The 17,859-nt window shown below is 41.8% G+C and overlaps 2 protein-coding genes across 3 annotated transcripts; one reads left to right on the forward strand and one right to left on the reverse strand.

Annotated features, from left to right (window-relative positions):
* Window positions 1-312: 312 nt before the first annotated feature.
* ppcs (phosphopantothenoylcysteine synthetase) lies at window positions 313-4,780 on the reverse strand. Of its 2 annotated transcripts, none has more exons than XM_018095442.2 (3): window positions 4,701-4,780; window positions 3,065-3,168; window positions 313-2,210 (listed from the first exon to the last, which is right to left on the reverse strand). In XM_018095442.2, exons 2-3 carry the CDS (start codon window positions 3,155-3,157, stop codon window positions 1,863-1,865), a joined length of 441 nt encoding a protein of 146 aa, XP_017950931.1. In that variant the 5' UTR covers window positions 3,158-3,168; window positions 4,701-4,780; the 3' UTR covers window positions 313-1,862.
* Window positions 4,781-4,882: 102 nt separating this feature from the next.
* On the forward strand, window positions 4,883-17,283 carry zmynd12 (zinc finger MYND-type containing 12). Its single transcript, NM_001011379.1, is given in 8 exon segments — window positions 4,883-5,043; window positions 7,582-7,723; window positions 9,098-9,269; window positions 12,751-12,920; window positions 13,495-13,617; window positions 14,211-14,313; window positions 15,297-15,442; window positions 17,157-17,283. Coding segments are annotated over 8 exon segments (1,083 nt in total). The 5' UTR covers window positions 4,883-4,933; the 3' UTR covers window positions 17,274-17,283.
* Window positions 17,284-17,859: the final 576 nt, after the last annotated feature.

Below are 17,859 nucleotides of genomic sequence, written 5' to 3' on the forward strand. Positions count from 1 at the left end.
CAAAAGTTACTAAAAAAAAACCTACCTGTTAAGAAACAATATAATAATTAAAAATTAGTTGAATATCTCACACATACGTAGTGGCACAATTTGGAGCTTGGAGACAATGTCTTTCACTGCTATCTATAGATATATATAATAGATATCTACATGGGTGTCCATGGATGTTGTATTAGTATTCTTAAAAAAAAATCCCCCTCACCCCTGGTGAGGCCCTGAGGAGTGGCATGAAGGGTCTCGGACTGAAATTCAGTTAAGATGTCTGATGGGGAAGAAACGCAAAGCTAAAAATAAATACAAAAGTCCATGAAATTCAGCTTTTTACAACAATTTTATTAATAGTTCTCCTGAGAAAAGAAGCTAACAAAACCTGCTGTAAGGAAGCGTAGACACCACCCCATTACCCCGGTGCCAACAAGGCAAGTCATTTTACGTCAATAACCTTAAATAACCTTTACCTTTCTAGCAACTCACAGGCCAGGAATTCCATTATGCTGAAATATTCAATGTACCTTTCCCAGTACAATGTAATTCTTAGCAACTTTCCAATACACATTCAAGTGTTTCAGGTTATTTGTAGATGTAATTGCTGCTGGCTCAGCTTCCCTTGAGAAAGTTGGCAGCTTATTGGCTAGAAACAATTTTCTCCTTAATCAATATACAGTTGGAACGCATTCATACAGTGCTTTGCACATATCCCCCAAAATTTTTCTTTGAATTATAATTTTACTATTTGATTTTTAAAACATACTTAACACTTGAAGGTGCAAAATATTTTCATTAAGACACAAAAGTGAAAAATGGAGACATTTATTGGTTGCACAGGTATTCATCTAAGTCAATACATGGTAAAGTGGCCTTTCATCACAATTAAAGCTTCCAGCGTGGTAAGTCTCTTACCAGCTTTGCACATCTGTATCCTGCATTTCTTTTCCAATTTAATGCTCCAGCTGGTGAACTGCATTTTTCACTTTTACAGCTTGTTAGTTGGATTGAGATTTGGACTTTGATGGGGCCATTCAAACATACAGTGTAGCTTTAGCCAATGGAAGCTAATTTCCTCATAACACTCAAAATTGTATTTCCTCTAGCGCTACCCTGTATTTACCTCTGGTCACCTGTTCTCAATTATGACAATTTGCCAGTCCCTGATAATGAAAAGCATCCCTGCAACATAATGCTACAACTTCCATGCTTCTGAGAATGGTGTTTTCAAGGTGATAAGCAGTGTTTTTCTGAAACAGATAGCATTTTGCACTAATGAAAAAGGGGGTATATTTACTAAAGGGTGAAAGTGAAAATCTGGAGTAATTTTACCAATTTTACCAGTATATACATTTTTATTTAATATTAACATGGAAAGATCCAAGGGAGTGAATGCTTATGCGAGGCACTGTGTTGTCGAAAGACCAGGTAGAAAATTCCATTGCCTAAGGGCAGTAACAATTTTGAATGTGGTCCGCAGTAGACACCTTCATGGAATCAAATTATTGGTCTCAGAGGAAAGAAATATTAGATCAACTTTGTAGAGCCTGCTTTAGTTGCCAGTTGCCCGATAATGTGCCATACTCTTAGCTGCTAAAAATCAGATCATTCTCCACAATCAAGACACAGACCTATATTACATATTCATAAGAACATAGTCAACGCGCAGCCTCAACACTAGTGCTGGATTCCTCCATGTGACAATAAGATCCTATCTGGGCCCTTTTAATATCTAAAATACAGAAATGCAAGATTAATTTTCAGCTTTCCGCAAATTCCTATTGCATATGGCTTGCTCAGCATAACAGCATGTTTATTTTGCAAATAACAGACTAAGAAACATACTTTACATGTTCATAATGACATTTTCTTCATCTCTAATTTTTACAAGCAAGGTTTTTTTCATCAAGGTTTCCTATGAAACTAGTGTGACGTGCTACTAAATCCTTGATTATCTTTTCCTCTATTTCCACCCCAAGTGTCTCTTCCTGTTCAGACACAGAAAGGTTGGCCTCATCTGTGTTTGTTACAATCACAACATATGATCTCCGGGAATCCAGCACATTGGCAACAACTACCTGATGACTGTAAGTTGCCAGTGCTTTCCGTGCTCGCTCTATTAAGATGGAAGGATCCGTCTCCAGTTTAAATGAGATAACAAAAGCCTTTGGAGCCCAGTCTTTAACCAAAGGAGAAAGCATTTTTGGGACCATTTTCATTGTAATCTAGAAAAAGAAAATACAATATTTTTAATTCTTTTAGCCCTTTATTATTTGGAATATCATTTATTTTAGTATGCTTCTCAACACTTAAAAGTTAAAACAGACAAAACTCTGTCCTGCTTATTCAATTCTGGATACCCAAACCAGCCTATTTGATAGAATTATAACATGACCTGCTAGCCCTTGGTAAGACAAACTTGCCTTGACCCTTTGGCTGGTACTGATAATATGCAGTATTCCTACTCTACTTTTTTGTTTAGCTGCCCAACTCCCCCATACTAAGAAATATGGCTGTAAAACCATCTCATTGTTTAAAGGTACTTGGTTACAATTTCATAATTCATTTTGATTGGCTTTACAATATTCATCTTAATTGTTTACAAAGTATCATTTTAACAAAGCATTTCTCAGGCATAGGGGTCCACCCACAAAAGTCGTCTTATGTAACATTAATTCTTTTGGTAAATGGTCTAAATAAACTCCATACTATTACTTTTTAGATAAACTGACAAGTGGTGCCTATGCTATATGAAAATTGCTTCAGGATGACTAATTAAAAGATCAACTTTTCTGGTCAGATTGCCAAATCAGCAGGTTGATTTCCAATTTAGACACCCATATGATGGTTTTAATTGGGCTGATCTAAGCTCCTTGGGAAAAGGAATTGATCTTCTCGATAATGCCCGAAACCTACATGGGACAATACAGCCCTTGGATGATTTGATTGTCCATCCAATATTTAAAGGAGCCAGTGGGAAGAGATTTTTTTGCCTGACACAAACTAACAATATGTTCATAAATCGTCCACCAGCCTACGCAAGGGGAACTTCACACAATCATATGATTGGTCACTCTACCTGCAAGGGGCCACTGGAGGACTGGATTTTATGTTCAGGCATTTCTGAAGCAGGAATGTAGAAATCAGAAACAGCTGCAGCCAAATAGAACATAGCATTTGATCCTAGAAAAGAAAAAGGCAAATTGTTTGATATCACTGAACAGAGACTACATGGGCATTACTTTAAAAAGAAGTACTCTTAAAGGTTACTGCATGACTGCAGTCCCTAACTGATTGACTAAAGCAGTTACAGGTTAATAGTGTACTAGGGAAATTACTGAAACACGCTAAATCTGTTCCTATTTACTACACTGAGGTGAGTGGATTGTTTTTCATTATGTACTAAATGGCCCTAACTGGTCCTGATGTGGGCTTTTGCAAGCAGCAGATTGTTGCTGCTGCTAGTCTGCATTACCACAACCCATTTACCATATTTCTACATAATAACCCACCTAGTGACAGAGATTCTATCCCCAAAACTACAGAATAGTTAACCTAGAGACCTCTTTGCCATAGTTACAAAATAATTTTTAGGGGCACAACCCCAATACCCAGGGTAAGGGGTATAACCATAACCACTCCACTCCACTCCAACTGCAATATGAAATAGCATCTAGCAGGCCCAAACAGGCAATCTGTTGATTCTGGCAGATGTCAGAGGGGCTGCCATAAAGAAACACTATTTATTGGGGTATATTTTCAATCTCTTTCAGGACTTTCTAGGGGCACAGCCCCTCTCCTTAGTATAGAATAGCCCACCTAGAGGCAGAACTGTACAGCCCCCAGTGTTACAAATTATTTCCCCCCATTGTGGATTCTACCAAGGATCAGGTGCAGGGGGTGCCATGGCTTGTTGTGAAACACAGTAAGGATCGTGGGTTCTGGTAGGTGGCTGTCTCTGCCTTGCAGCACAACCTACCCAAGGAGCTGACAGCCTGTGCTGCCGCCTGCAGGAGGTGCAGATAGTCCGACAGAGTGTTGAACTCTACTGGGAGCAACCTGCCCGACTCCTTCATGCTGCCGTACTCCTGTAGAACGCGTACAATGCCCGGTAACTGCGACTGTTCCACCTGCACCTGGTGCCCGGACGAATCCGAGGAAGGCACCAGTCGCAGCGTGTCTAGCCAGTTGTGGGAAGTGTAGCGCCGGCTGTACGGATACATAGAGCGGTGCCGGTGTAGGAAGATGACCGCGTAGCCTGCCTGGAGAAAGTACTCGGCCGAGGCAGATCCCCGCCTGCCGCTACTGAAATTATCCAAGAAGCGCACGGTGCGCGACTCCAGGGGCACCTTAGTCCCACCCGATGTGATTAGAACTACCCTTGTGCCCCGGGAGCCGTGATCTCTGGCGAACTCCGCCATGGCCCCAGCCGCTTCCTTAATCCATGCCTGCGGAGGGGCAAAGTCCTGGCGAAGGGTCTGGGAGGATTCAGCCCCAGCCATGAATAGGGAGGACAGGGTCACACAGAGAGGTGTCCCGCAAAGGGTGCCGGCAGGGCGCTACTAACACCCAGGCCGAATATTTCCGGGTAGGTAAGCGGGGCGACGTAGCCATTTTTCAATTGGGCAACCTCCATGCCACTTATTATTATGTGCATATACTGTCTGCTCTCCTTCCGCTGCTGTTTAACTACAAGCCCCCAAATGCCCACTGACAATTAAAGCCGTAGTCCAACAGCCGCGGAGCCACAGGTTAGATGTTCCCGGGGAGCTTTATTAACTCCGTCCCGTAAATGACACGGATAGTTACGGAAGCTGGGAGGCAAACTCGTGAATATCACAATGCGCATGCGTAGATGTACTTGCAGGGTAAGATTCCAGCGTCCCTAGCAACGCAAGAACTTGCTGGAGAAGTGGATGAGCTGCTGTATCGCTACCTTTCTCATCCCATGGCCGCCATAAACCCTCTGTCTAACCCTAAAGGTGTAAAACTCGAGTGCGAGCTGTGCAATAGCCCGGCCCATCTCCAGTGCTCTGCCTGCAAAGTCACCTACTATTGGTAAGTCCAAGATCAAGGCATTGCGCCACACAACCTAGCTCAAATCGGAACTGGTGCTAAAATGCACAAGCGCAGTTGCCATCAGCTACAAATAGTGGTGAAGCAATAAAAGGGGGTGGGCTGGGGCTTGGATTGTGTCAGGGGTCCCTGGAAAGCACTGTGGGAACTATACATGGCAATGGCCCATGGGCATAGGCGGAGGGTGACTTTTTTGTTTGGGGAGGCTAAAGATGGGCCATACAGAGTCTGACCTACAGCTAATGTGAGACTTAGGGGCTGATTTACTAATCCACAAATTCGAATGGGAAAAAATCGGATTGGAAACGAACGTCTTGCGACTTTTTTGTACTTTTTGCGATTTTTTTCGTCGCCGTTACGACTTTATCGTAAATTGTCGCAACTTTTTCGTAGCTGTTATGACTTGCGCGACTTTTTCGTATTGAGCGCTCGTAACCGGCGGGCAAAACTTTCAGACTTTGCATGATTTTGGAAGCCTCCCATAGGACTCAATGGCACTCTGCAGCTCCAACCTGGCCCAAGGAAAGTCTCCCATAGGGCTCAATGGCACTCTGCAGCTCCAACCTGGCCCAAGGAAAGTCTCCCATAGGGCTCAATGGCACTCTGCAGCTCCAACCCGGCCCAAGGAAAGTCTCCCATAGGGCTCAATGGCACTCTGCAGCTCCAACCCAGCCCAAGGAAAGTCTCCCATAGGGCTCAATGGCACTCTGCAGCTCCAACCTGGCCCAAGGAAAGCCTCCCATAGGGCTCAATGGCACTCTGCAGCTCCAACCTGGCCCAAGGAAAGCCTCCCATAGGGCTCAATGGCACTCTGCAGCTCCAACCCGGCCCAAGGAAAGTCTCCCATAGGGCTCAATGGCACTCTGCAGCTCCAACCTGGCCCAAGGAAAGTCTCCCATAGGGCTCAATGGCACTCTGCAGCTCCAACCTGGCCCAAGGAAAGTCTCCCATAGGGCTCAATGGCACTCTGCAGCTCCAACCTGGCCCAAGGAAAGTCTCCCATAGGGCTCAATGGCACTCTGCAGCTCCAACCCGGCCCAAGGAAAGTCTCCCATAGGGCTCAATGGCACTCTGCAGCTCCAACCCGGCCCAAGGAAAGTCTCCCATAGGGCTCAATGGCACTCTGCAGCTCCAACCCGGCCCAAGGAAAGTCTCCCATAGGGCTCAATGGCACTCTGCAGCTCCAACCTGGCCCAAGAAAAGTCTCCCATAGGGCTCAATGGCACTCTGCAGCTCCCATAGGTCTCAATGGCACTCTGCAGCTCCAACCCGGCCCAAGGAAAGTCTCCCATAGGGCTCAATGGCACTCTGCAGCTCCAACCCGGCCCAAGGAAAGTCTCCCATAGGGCTCAATGGCACTCTGCAGCTCCAACCCGGCCCAAGGAAAGTCTCCCATAGGGCTCAATGGCACTCTGCAGCTCCAACCCGGCTCAAGGAAAGTCTCCCATAGGGCTCAATGGCACTCTGCAGCTCCAACCCGGCCCAAGGAAAGTCTCCCATAGGGCTCAATGGCACTCTGCAGCTCCAACCTGGCCCAAGGAAAGTCTCCCATAGGGCTCAATGGCACTCTGCAGCTCCAACCTGACCCAAGGAGAGTCTCCCATAGGGCTCAATGGCACTCTGCAGCTCCAACCCGGCCCAAGGAAAGTCTCCCATAGGGCTCAATGGCACTCTGCAGCTCCAACCTGACCCAAGGAGAGTCTCCCATAGGGCTCAATGGCACTCTGCAGCTCCAACCTGGCCCAAGAAAAGTCACGATACTGAAGCTTGAATGAATCCGAAACTTTCGTACTCGGCGCGAAGGCTACAAAAAAGTCTCGACAATTCGCGCAAGTCGTAACGCTACGAAAAAGTCGCGACATTTTGCGAAACAGTCGTAACGGCTACGAAAAAGTCACGTCAATTTACGAAAAAATCGCAAAATACCGATCATTACGAAAAAAACGCATTCGGACGCCTTCGGACCATTCGTGGATTAGTAAATCAGCCCCTTAGTGTATTCGCTGCTGGTGTAAAAAATGAACCTCCCAACTACCTCTTACGGTTCCCACCGACTCCCAGGGATACTGATGGATACTGCGCAAAAGTGCAGAGGGGAGTGTTTTTCTAACCCTAAAATGCTTAGGATGTAAAAGTATTCATACGTGCACTTCTGTGAGGGCTTCTCCATACATTTGTGTTTGTGATCAGTTAGCTTCAAGGGGTAGTTCACCTTTTTATTTGCAATTGGTCTTCATTTTGTAATTTTTGCAGTGGCCCCCACCAGCACATCTGAGTGGTACAGCTCTAGCAGGTTGTACTTTGCATGATTGGGTGAGAAGAATTGTGAAAAAGAAAGAATTTTATTGACTGGGGGATAAAAACACGTGCACAACTCCTGTTGGTGCCATGCTGTGACTGCTACGTCAGCGGTGCGTTCCACGGTCAAACACGCAGGCTGACCTCAGTAGCTTGGTTCCCTGGCCGTCCCTATATATATATACATACAAAATTAGGTTTATTTGTGAATTTGTTTCTTAGTGATTCAGATCATCAACAGGCTGACTGGGTCAGTATCCATGAGAAGATATGCCAGCTACTGATCCCTCTGCGTATAGCCCAGCCTTTCAGCAGCTCTGCAGAAGAAAGATCACATAGCTTGGAGCAGCTATTACTGAGAAAGGTTAGTGCATGAAACAGAGATGATAGGAATATCAAATGCATGTACAATATATCGGAGAACAATAATGATATTTAAAATGGGTAGTCAGGGTCACATCCCAGTGCTCAACTATAATAAAGCCACTGCAGCAATGGATCTACACTGCAACTGTGGTGCAAGAACTGTTTCCTTAGTTTGATTCCTGTATGGCTCATTAGATTAAAAGTATTGCTAGGCACAGTAGAAAAATCTGCAGTTATGTTAAAGGGGCCCAGCATTATACAAAAACTGGCAATGATTCACAACATGCACATTGTCCAAGGTTACTACCATGCACACCATTTTGCTTTATCAGAAGTTTTCAGCCAGTCTGTATGTTAGAGTGCAATTCTAAGTACTTTTGATATGCATTAATTTTATGCTGCTATCAGGCTATTTGTCTCAGCAGCTGCCATTCAGACCTGCTATGCAACCAGCCATAAGTTAACTGACAATGCACAAGGCACTGTTTAACAGATCTTGCCATAGAGGTAATACATGAGGTCCATGTCAGATTGCAAACATGACCCAGAATTGTGCTGCTGGGGGAAGCAGTAGTGTCAGCACAGATTATAAATTTATAGCAGTTATAGAGACAATTTGCAGAGTGGTATTTACTGGTCAGTTAATTCTACAGCCACCCAAACAACTGCCCTAAATGAGAGCTGCTTAGCCTAAAGTCTGATTTTAGCATTCTAAAATGGCTAATATCTCAGACACTTTTAAAAATGAAAAAAATGATGTAATTTGCAAGAGTACTAAACAAGCATGCTGATAAAGTTTATATCTGTTTTCTTTTTTGTTTAGGTCAGCTACATCAGAGTTATCCCTGGTATTGTTTATACTATGTTAGCTTTTTCTCTTATCAGAATCTAGAATTTCAGTGTTTTTATTTTAGGCCCAGGCAGTTTTTTTTCTAAGGGCTCTGGCACACGGGGAGATTAGTCGCCCGCGGCAAAACTCCCTGTTTGCGGGCGACTAATCTCCCCGAGTTGCCTTCCCCTGCCATCCCACCGGTGAACATGTAAGTCGCCGGCGGGATGGCACACGCGGTGGCGCGATTTCCCGAAATCGCCGAAAAAGCCTCCCCGTGTGCCAGAGCCCTTATACATACAAAGTGACATTGTGTGGACTGATACAAAAGGTAAATATATTGTATATAATTCTACTAGCCAGTGCATATTCCATGCCCCAACTATAATGGCATTTTTCCCCAAGACACACCAGTTCAATGGGAGCTGATTAGTTGTGATATATTGTAACGTATGAACTGTATATTTATGTAGGTTTTTGATGGAATTGTGTGTTTCATTTTTTTCCACTGATGAACAATCGGCTTTGTATTTCCTTTGACAGAAACATTTGATTGACCTTACCTTAAAGGAAGCCCAAAAGCACCTTTATGGGGGACGGCATGCAGATGTAATTCCAGCAGCCATGCATTCCCTTTCTTTCACCATTGATGTGTTTGGACTGGCAACAGTAGAGTTAGTGCCTGCATACCTTATCCTTGCTGAAGCTAACATTGGTATGTGGATGTGTTCTGGAAAAAGCCAGACAATGCTAAGTTCTGGCTAAAATATTGCTTTTATATTGCATAAAATAATGCTTTTTCAACACTCTCAAAAACACAAGATTCCAGGAATTACCGTATAAATCACAGAGACTCTTAAAGGGGAACTCCACCAAAACACAACTTGAGCTTTTTGAAAAGTAAACATAATTTCAAGCAACTTTGCAATATACATCAATTAAAAATTATGCAGCCTTTTCATGATCTTCAATTTAATTACGTGGTTTGGAAAAGTTACCTAACCTTAGTGCCTGTTCTCCTGCTGATCTGGCTGAATACTGAAACTTAAATAAAATGCAAAAGTAGTCAACTGGCCTTAGCCTGCCTTCAGCTTGCCTCCTTCAAATCCCATAATTCCCTTCACATGTGATATCAGTAAGGAAAGAAACATCATAGTGCAATGCCTTGTGGGTTATGTAGTTTCTCTATGCTGTTTGTAAGCTGATGAGAAGTTGTTACAATATGTAACATAAATGTTTTAGCCCCTCCTCCCCTGCCAGGATTCTTTTGTTTTGCAGCTGGATTTCTGCATATAAAATGGTATTTATTCATACTTTTAAGGAACATATTACAGTGATAGGTATATTAGGGATTTCTGTGTTGTGTGGGGCTCTTTACCACATTTTGGTTCAGAAGCCAGTGTTCCCCTTTAAAATAATTGCTAGTTCTTTTTGTGCTTATTCTAGACACAGTAACTTTGCATGGGTTCTATAAAGCACAAGAGATCATTTAGCCACCTAATGCAGTTATCTGTGAATGAAATTGTAGGTTCAGACCTACTGACGAGCCTACTGTAGTTGAGAAGATATTTAGGATTCGGGATAATGTGCTTAAAAATATCAACAGTATTTTATTTGTGTTCAGTATTAAAGGCATGGCCTGGCAAACCTAAATAGATAAAACAGAATAAACCTTAGTATGTCCAACACTTTCATTTTAAGTGTATGTTGTTAAGTGGGTGCTCTGTTTAGGTCATTTAATATGTATTTAGTTTTAAAGAGATAACATGGAACCCAAAACTGTAGTCAGAGTAAGTTTTCATCTTTTTAAGCTAGTGTAATACTGATTTTTTTGCCTTTTAGAATGGCCATATTTTGGATGCCACTGGCACTGTTATTGTGCTCTGAGCTGCTGTTAGGAAGCTGAGCTTAGGGGTCATTTAAAATCATCAAAACATTAGCAGAAAATTAATTTACATCAGCAACTGGTTGCTTGGGTTCTATTTTCATATAAGAGCCCCATTGTATGCTGTAGGCCTGTAGTGTTTGTGTACTCATCTTAAACTCCTACATAATTTGAAGTTAAAATTTCATTGTTATTATAAATACATTAAAGGAGAAGGAAAGGTTAATAAAGAGTTAATTTCAAGCTGCAGGCATACCTTCCGTTGTCTCAATAGTGCCCTTAAGTCTCCCCATATTTCTCCTGTTCAGATGATCAGAAGCCAAACAGGCTGAGTAAAAAAAGTTCCCATAATGCCTCACTCCTGCACAGACACCCAGACCATGTGATGTGAGACCATGGGGGGAAATCACAAAAGTGGTGATATTGAGACAAAATAAAAGTGGAGATAGATTTGTCGGATTTTCCATCGTATTCACAAACCTCTATCTCCACTTTTGTGAATTTGTCTTTTAAACAGACAGTTTAAAGATTTTGTCATTTTCCCGACATTTTTTTTAATGAATTTTAGCTCTTAGTAAATCTGTCCGTGCCATCAAACTCAGTCCCACATCTACATGAGCATTGGGATAAGGATTTTACCAGCAGGATTTTGCATTTAATGTGCCATTTGTCATTTCACTTAGTGGGCATTTCTTGAGGGGTAATTTTAGTTTGCCCAGGGAAAATATACATCATTTTTTTCAATCTGGGCTTTCAAATGTTTTCTATGTAATTCCACTTCTGTAACAAGATTTAAGGGTCTAAATACCTTCTTCTCTAGCCCCTACTCATTACTGGTCAGCAGCAATCCGGCCCCCACCCCAACATCCCTGGTGAATAGAGTTCCAACAGGACTAGGGCCCACTGGGTTTTTATTCAGTGCCCTGTTGGGCCAGTCCAACCCTGTACCCCAATATCACAGTTTGGGTGCCAGTGTGTATGTGCTGTTTGCTGATCACCAAGATGGCTGCTGGGAACAGGTGGGGACCAATGCTGTCAGGCAGCTCTGTAGTTCTGGACATGTTATGGGGGCACAGATAAGTTGGAGCAGTTGTGTCAGTGAAGTGATTAAAGAGGGGGCACTGCTACTAAAACTAAAAATTTGCCTGGGAGGCTTTATTTTCCTTTTAATAAAATTGTTTACAATATATTCACACAAAATGTTATTATTGCCTCATTGATTAAGCTAAAACTAGCATAATCATGCAAATGTGAGGTATATATTTTATATATAAGATATAAATTAAACTTTTTTTAAAGTGTTTTACTTGTTTATAAAATGTTAATGAGGCTTTTTGCACCTATTGTTTTAGGGTTAGACAGAAACTTGTTCCCTAACAATAGGCTGCTAATCCCGATTAATATGTTAATGATCCCCAATGGGGCCCCTACCTTAGGTGTGAAATGGAGACTGGGTGAAACAAAACAAAACAAAATAGCAGAGCTTAGAATTGGTCTGACATTTACACTGAGCTTTACACCATTTTGAAAATGTCGGGGAAAAATGTTGTTAACACGTCGTATAAATGTCGTTTAAACGACAAATTCACAAAAGTGTCTGTAAACTGTCTTTCTTTCACCAAAAACGGAAAAATGGCAGTTGAGTTAGAATTTAGGCGGATTTCTGTTTGTGAATCTGGAGAAAGTGTTTTCCACCAGTTTTTCCACCACTTTTACTCCAAAAAAGGGCTACCTCCACTTTTTTTAATTCCCCCCTAGGAGTCAGCTTCCTGCTGATTGGCTCAGATCTACATTCCTAAGGGGGGGAGAGTTCTTAGCATTCTTGAGGGAGGAGGGAGCAGGAGAGGGGAGAAAGAGAAAGCTGCGTGTCTCTGACACATGAATTACAGACACAAGAAATCTTTTCACAGAGAAGTCAGTGCAGCATTTCTGTGAGTGCTTATGGCTGTATTTACATAGACCTTTCTGATAAAGCTTACTTAGTTTTTACCTGTCCTTCTCCTTTAAAAACTATATTACCCAATCCAAATAGCCTAATGTGTTTCATGCTTAGCCAGCACTTAATCATAGGCTTAGCTTTTGTGTGTCTCTTGCAGTTCTGATAAGTTTCCCACATCTTCCTTTGCTAAGCCTTGTTTGATAAATGGACTTAGTCAAGAGTTTGCATCACTTGTGCTGTAAATAAAAAAAAAAATGGGAAAATGTTAAAGCACAAAATGCAGGAAACTGAAGTAAATAAATAAACAGACCTGCTCAAGTGTTTACAGCCTTTTTTTGGTAAACTAACATGCTTGTTCGCATCCCGGGTTAGGTCTTGGGCATCTCCCACAGGCAGAGGAATACCTTTCCCAGGCTTACTGGACTGTGCTAAAAACTACCGATTGCAGCAATGCTATCCGATCTAAATTGCATCGCAACCTGGGCCTTCTCTATTCTGCTAAAGGAGAATTTGAAGAGTCACTTCGCCATTTTTCCAATGACGTAAGTTGTGGATAGTACAAAGTTAGTACTGTTAAAAGTGATGCCTTATGCCAATGTTATTAATAGAAAAGGGAAGAAAGAATAAAATATTGGAAGGCTAAAGGCTTTTTCCAGAAAAGTTGCCAACCTTATACACATTTACACTAATGTTACACAGAAATTCCCTAAATGTATGTATATTAAAATAAAAAAATGCCCCTGCTATGAACATAATAAAGGTGCTCTGAATCCAGGATCCTGTTAGGGTTTCCGCATGCATGAGTGCAATCACAGCAGTACCCTTGCAAGGGGTATAAAGGACTCCTGAGTGGGGCCTGGAATGTGTTGCCATTATACACCATTAAAGAGCCATCTTTCTGTGAAACTGTCCTTACTACAAGAGAGAACCTGTATCAGCATAGTTGTATAGTATCTCCCTGTACAGGCTATTGTTAAACCTACAGAATATTTCTTTCTGGCTTAATTCAATTTGGAGCCCCATTCTGCTGACCTGCCCCCAAAGTATAGTGGTGCTTTAAAGAACAAAAACTTCACCCAACAACCACAGGCTTTTGTTTATCTTCTGTTATTTCAGGTGTACTTTGCGAGTGAAACGGCAGGAACTAATCACATGAGTGTCACAGGGGGATATTTTCATATGGCAAATATATTCTTCCGACAGAACAAGATGGACATTGCAGATTCTCTCTACACTGAAGTGAGTACATTCACAATGGCTTTGCACATATGTCTCACAGGTCATGCACATAACTTTTTTTTCATAGTATTACGTTGTACATTATAAATACATGTCATAAAAGAAATTTGAAACACAAATTATTTCCAAAATTGTAAAATAAACATAATTAAATGATAAGTGAAGGCTGACTCTCAGGAGGTGACAAATAGTTAGTGACCCAACAGTCATTATAATCGATAAACTTATACCAAAAGCTGGCACTTTTCATGGTAGTATTTACTATTTAGGCATCTGAGGGCCTGAGCCTAAGCTTGCAGTTGCCATATGGTTGCAAGGGGTACCAAAATGAAAGATAAGGAATTAAAATGAAACATAAGAAAACTAACAATAAAATTGAACCCACACTGTCAGTTTGTGGTTGGGTTGCTGGAGTCTGTGACTCACAAACCAGAAAGCATTGAAAGTTGCATGCTGGAAATGAAGAAGCTAATTAAAAAAAAGCACAAACTCAATAATGAGGACCAGTTTAAAAATTGCTTGGAATAGGTCCTATAACAATATATAAAAGCAGGAAGTGACTGAATTTAAAGCATTTTTTTTTCTTTTTAAAGGTAACAGACATATGGCATGCACACCTAAGCAAATTACTCAACGTCCACGTGAATGAATCTTCAAGGAGTATGTCTTCCCTTGAAAAGGATCAAGAAAATCTAGGTACAAGGCAGGTGCAGTTCATGGTACCATGCAGCCTTGGTTGAAAAAGAAAGAAAGATGAGGTGCTGTGGTTCTGTGGGTTAATGATATACATTTTAGCTCCTTTCATGAGATGCTTTGGAGAGCATACAGACGAAGACAAGAAATGCTATGCACTCAACCATGTCATATTAGGAGATTAACATAAAGCCAGTGAATATAATCACTTGAACAGTGTCCCTTGAGTGCCATGCTGCCTTTATTTCCATATGCTCCAAAGACCCTTTGTGCTGTCTCACATAGTGTGCACATGTAGTAGAGTAAAAAATCAAACTTTTGAAGTTAAAGTTGTTCTTTTTACTCTACTGCATATGCATGGTGTTCAGGACACCACAGAGGATTGCTGGGGTATCAATCACTCAAGAAATCATACTGAAGGCTGGTGCACTTAGCAGAAGGTTAGCAATTATATTTACTGGGGGTGCCTAATACTGTAGCACTCTTACTATGTTACACTTCATTGCCATGGATTAGTCAAAGGTACTGAAGTTTAGCCATAAAATCCTAGGCATTTTGTATCATACTCTGAGCACTTCTTGCTTGCCTGGAGTCTAAGGTTAGCAATTATATTCACTAGGGGTGATACTAATACTGTAGCACCCCCGTGAATATCACTTTAAACTACATTTGTTTGTCTATATATTGCAGTTTATTCAAAGCTGGAGAGCCACAGGCTGTAGATTTTCTTCCAAGATTGGTATGGAATGCTACCTGGTATTTCAGAAACGTACATAAAATATGTTACAGTTATACTGATCAACTACTTTTACATTTTATCCAATTAAAGGTGTTCTAAATGCAGAGCCACTGGAAAGAATGGGGAATTCAACTGCAAAAGATCTAGTTTTTTTTTATAAAAATAATACCTAAATTGGGCTTTTATTTTTTTTTTCTTGCTTTTGTTAGCAAGTAGCTAACTAACTAAGCCATATCTTGTGCCACAGATGAAAACCAAGAAGCAGAAGCCTTACAAATCCTCAGCGCTATATGTGACATAAGAGAGCAAGCTCCAAAGAAGGACCCAGCCAAGATAATGCATATACTTCACACTCTTACTATGTTGCACTTCATTGCCATGGATTGGCCAAAGGTAGTTAAGTCTAGCCATAAAAACCGATTGTGGGATTCAAGGCCATTTCCATATACAACATTCAAGATAATTACTGATCTAAAATAATATTTTTCTGCCACAGTTTAATTTTTTATGGACGCTTGACTTGAGAACATGTTAAGTACAGTGCTTCTTTTGCATAGTGCCTGTTTAATATAGTAGAACCCCAATTTTACCTATCCAGGGGATCATGCCAAAACAGTGTCAATTCTGCAAAACTGTAAAATCCTGTAAAAAAAATGCATGGAACTGGGAAAAAAATGCACCATAAAATCAGGGGTCAACTGTGTTGTTATTCTCTGCCTCTTTGACACATGAAGTGTGCAGTTTTTGTCAATGGGTGTGCAAGTCATTTTTCAGGCTCTAAAAAGGAAAAGCATCATTCACTGCTTGTGACTGGGCATTTGTGGGGATGGATGGGTTTGGGTGGATCATAAGTAGAGTTTTGACTTTATTGGGGAGTGGCTGAGTTGGATCAGGGGCATGGACATGCATGTGAAGGGCATTTTTGGTATCATTGGGGTCCCATTTATTTGTTGGCAGGTAACCAGTGAGCCAATAATTGGGGCTTCCTAGAGTAGGGTGACCAGATCACTTTAGAAAATTCAGGAACACATCTAATAACTGCATGTTGCATAAGTGCTGCATTGATTGCATTTACATATACAGATATAGGACCTTTTATCCAGAATGCTCAGGACTTGAGGTTTTCTGGATAAGGGATCTTTCCATAATTTAGGTCTCCATACTTTAAAGGAGAAGGAAAGGCAAAGTCACTTGGGGGTGCCAAAATGTTAGGCACCCCAAGTGACTTTAATCGATTACCTCGTAGCCCGGGGTACCTGGAGCGCAGCGCTTGCTCCTTCCTGCTTCCTTTCCAAAAATGCCAGTGGTCAGCACATGCGCAGTAGAGTGAAAAGCCGACTTTTCTGTTAAAGTTCCACTATTCACTCTACTGCGCATGCGCGCGCAGGGAACCCAGATGGAGGAAGCGCTGCAGGTACCCCGGGCTGGTGCTGTTTTCTCCGTACAGGGGCACCAGCCCGGGGTACGGGGTAAGCGATTAAAGTCACTTGGGGGTGCCTAACATTTTGGCACCCCCAAATGACTTTGCCTTTCTTTCTCCTTTAAGCCATTTAAACATTAAATAAACCCAACAGGACTGTTTTGCCTCCAATAAGGATTAATTCTGTCTTAGTTGGGATCAATACAACCTACTGTTTTATTATTACAGAGAAAAAGGAAACCATTTTTAAAAGATTTAGTTATTTGAGTAAAATATAGTATATGAGAGATGGCCATTCCGTAATTTGGAGCCCATTTCTGGGTAATGGGTTTCCAAATAACGGCTCCTATACCTGTAATTACAATCAGTGCAGCCCTTCTAGCTGGATTTTCTAGACATGTCCCTAAATTTTCAAGTGGTCTGGTCTCCCTATTCTGGGGGGAAGGGCCCTACTAACTTAGTAATATGGGGCCCCTCTGATTCCTAGTGGTGCAAATCTTTGCACCTTTATTATCTTTGCAGAAGGGGATTTTTTTCCTTAACAGTTTGCCATATAGTTTTGGCCCTCTGCTAGGTACAAGCGATGATAAAAACTAAGCACAAAGCTCACTAGCAAGATACAGCTTAAAATGTGTATTGTACAGGATTCCTGTTCTCCTTAGATAACTGTGACTTTCTTCCTTTAAGGCAGAAGAATTTGGCAAGAAGCTACTTCTAACAACACAGCAGCTACCGGAGGAAAAAATATCTGATGACATTGCAATCTTATTAAGGCTTATTGAATTAAAATGCACTGCTAAATAAGGGGACTGTACTTGCTGGAGTGCTAATCTCTCTGTCATCAGCCATATCACTGTTAAATCTACTATAACCACAACTAAACTAAAAATTCAGACAAATATTGGTATTCTTCTGTGTGAATTTACCCCAGCATTTTAAAAATGAATAATTCCTGGAAGGCAGGTCCCTAGATTGAGGGGCCCCACAACATGCTGGCCCATTTTGTTTTAAAAAATATATACTTTTCTTGCATAAACAATCCATCAGGCTGCTTATTAGTATTTAGAGTATTTTATTAGTAGGACACAGGACCACCATCAGGAATTACAAGACCCAATACTAATAAGTTAGCAGCGCCCCCCACCCCAGGGCAGTGCTTAATTATTAACACATTGGTCACTTGGACCCTTGGGAGGAGGGCCCTGCATACAAATACAATGGGGCTCCAATGAATAAAAAACTGGTCCATGCATGCATGACCCACCCCAATCAGAGCAGATAATGCCCAAACTCTGGCCACTTGGCTGCAAGCCCTTCCCCCTTTGTGACCCACTGATCCATGTCTCACAGGGGCCGGCACCTCTTAATGGAATGCTGTGAAACAGAAGAC

This window comes from Xenopus tropicalis, chromosome 7 (genome assembly GCF_000004195.4).
Source record: "Xenopus tropicalis strain Nigerian chromosome 7, UCB_Xtro_10.0, whole genome shotgun sequence".
Taxonomy (NCBI): Eukaryota; Metazoa; Chordata; class Amphibia; order Anura; family Pipidae; genus Xenopus; species Xenopus tropicalis.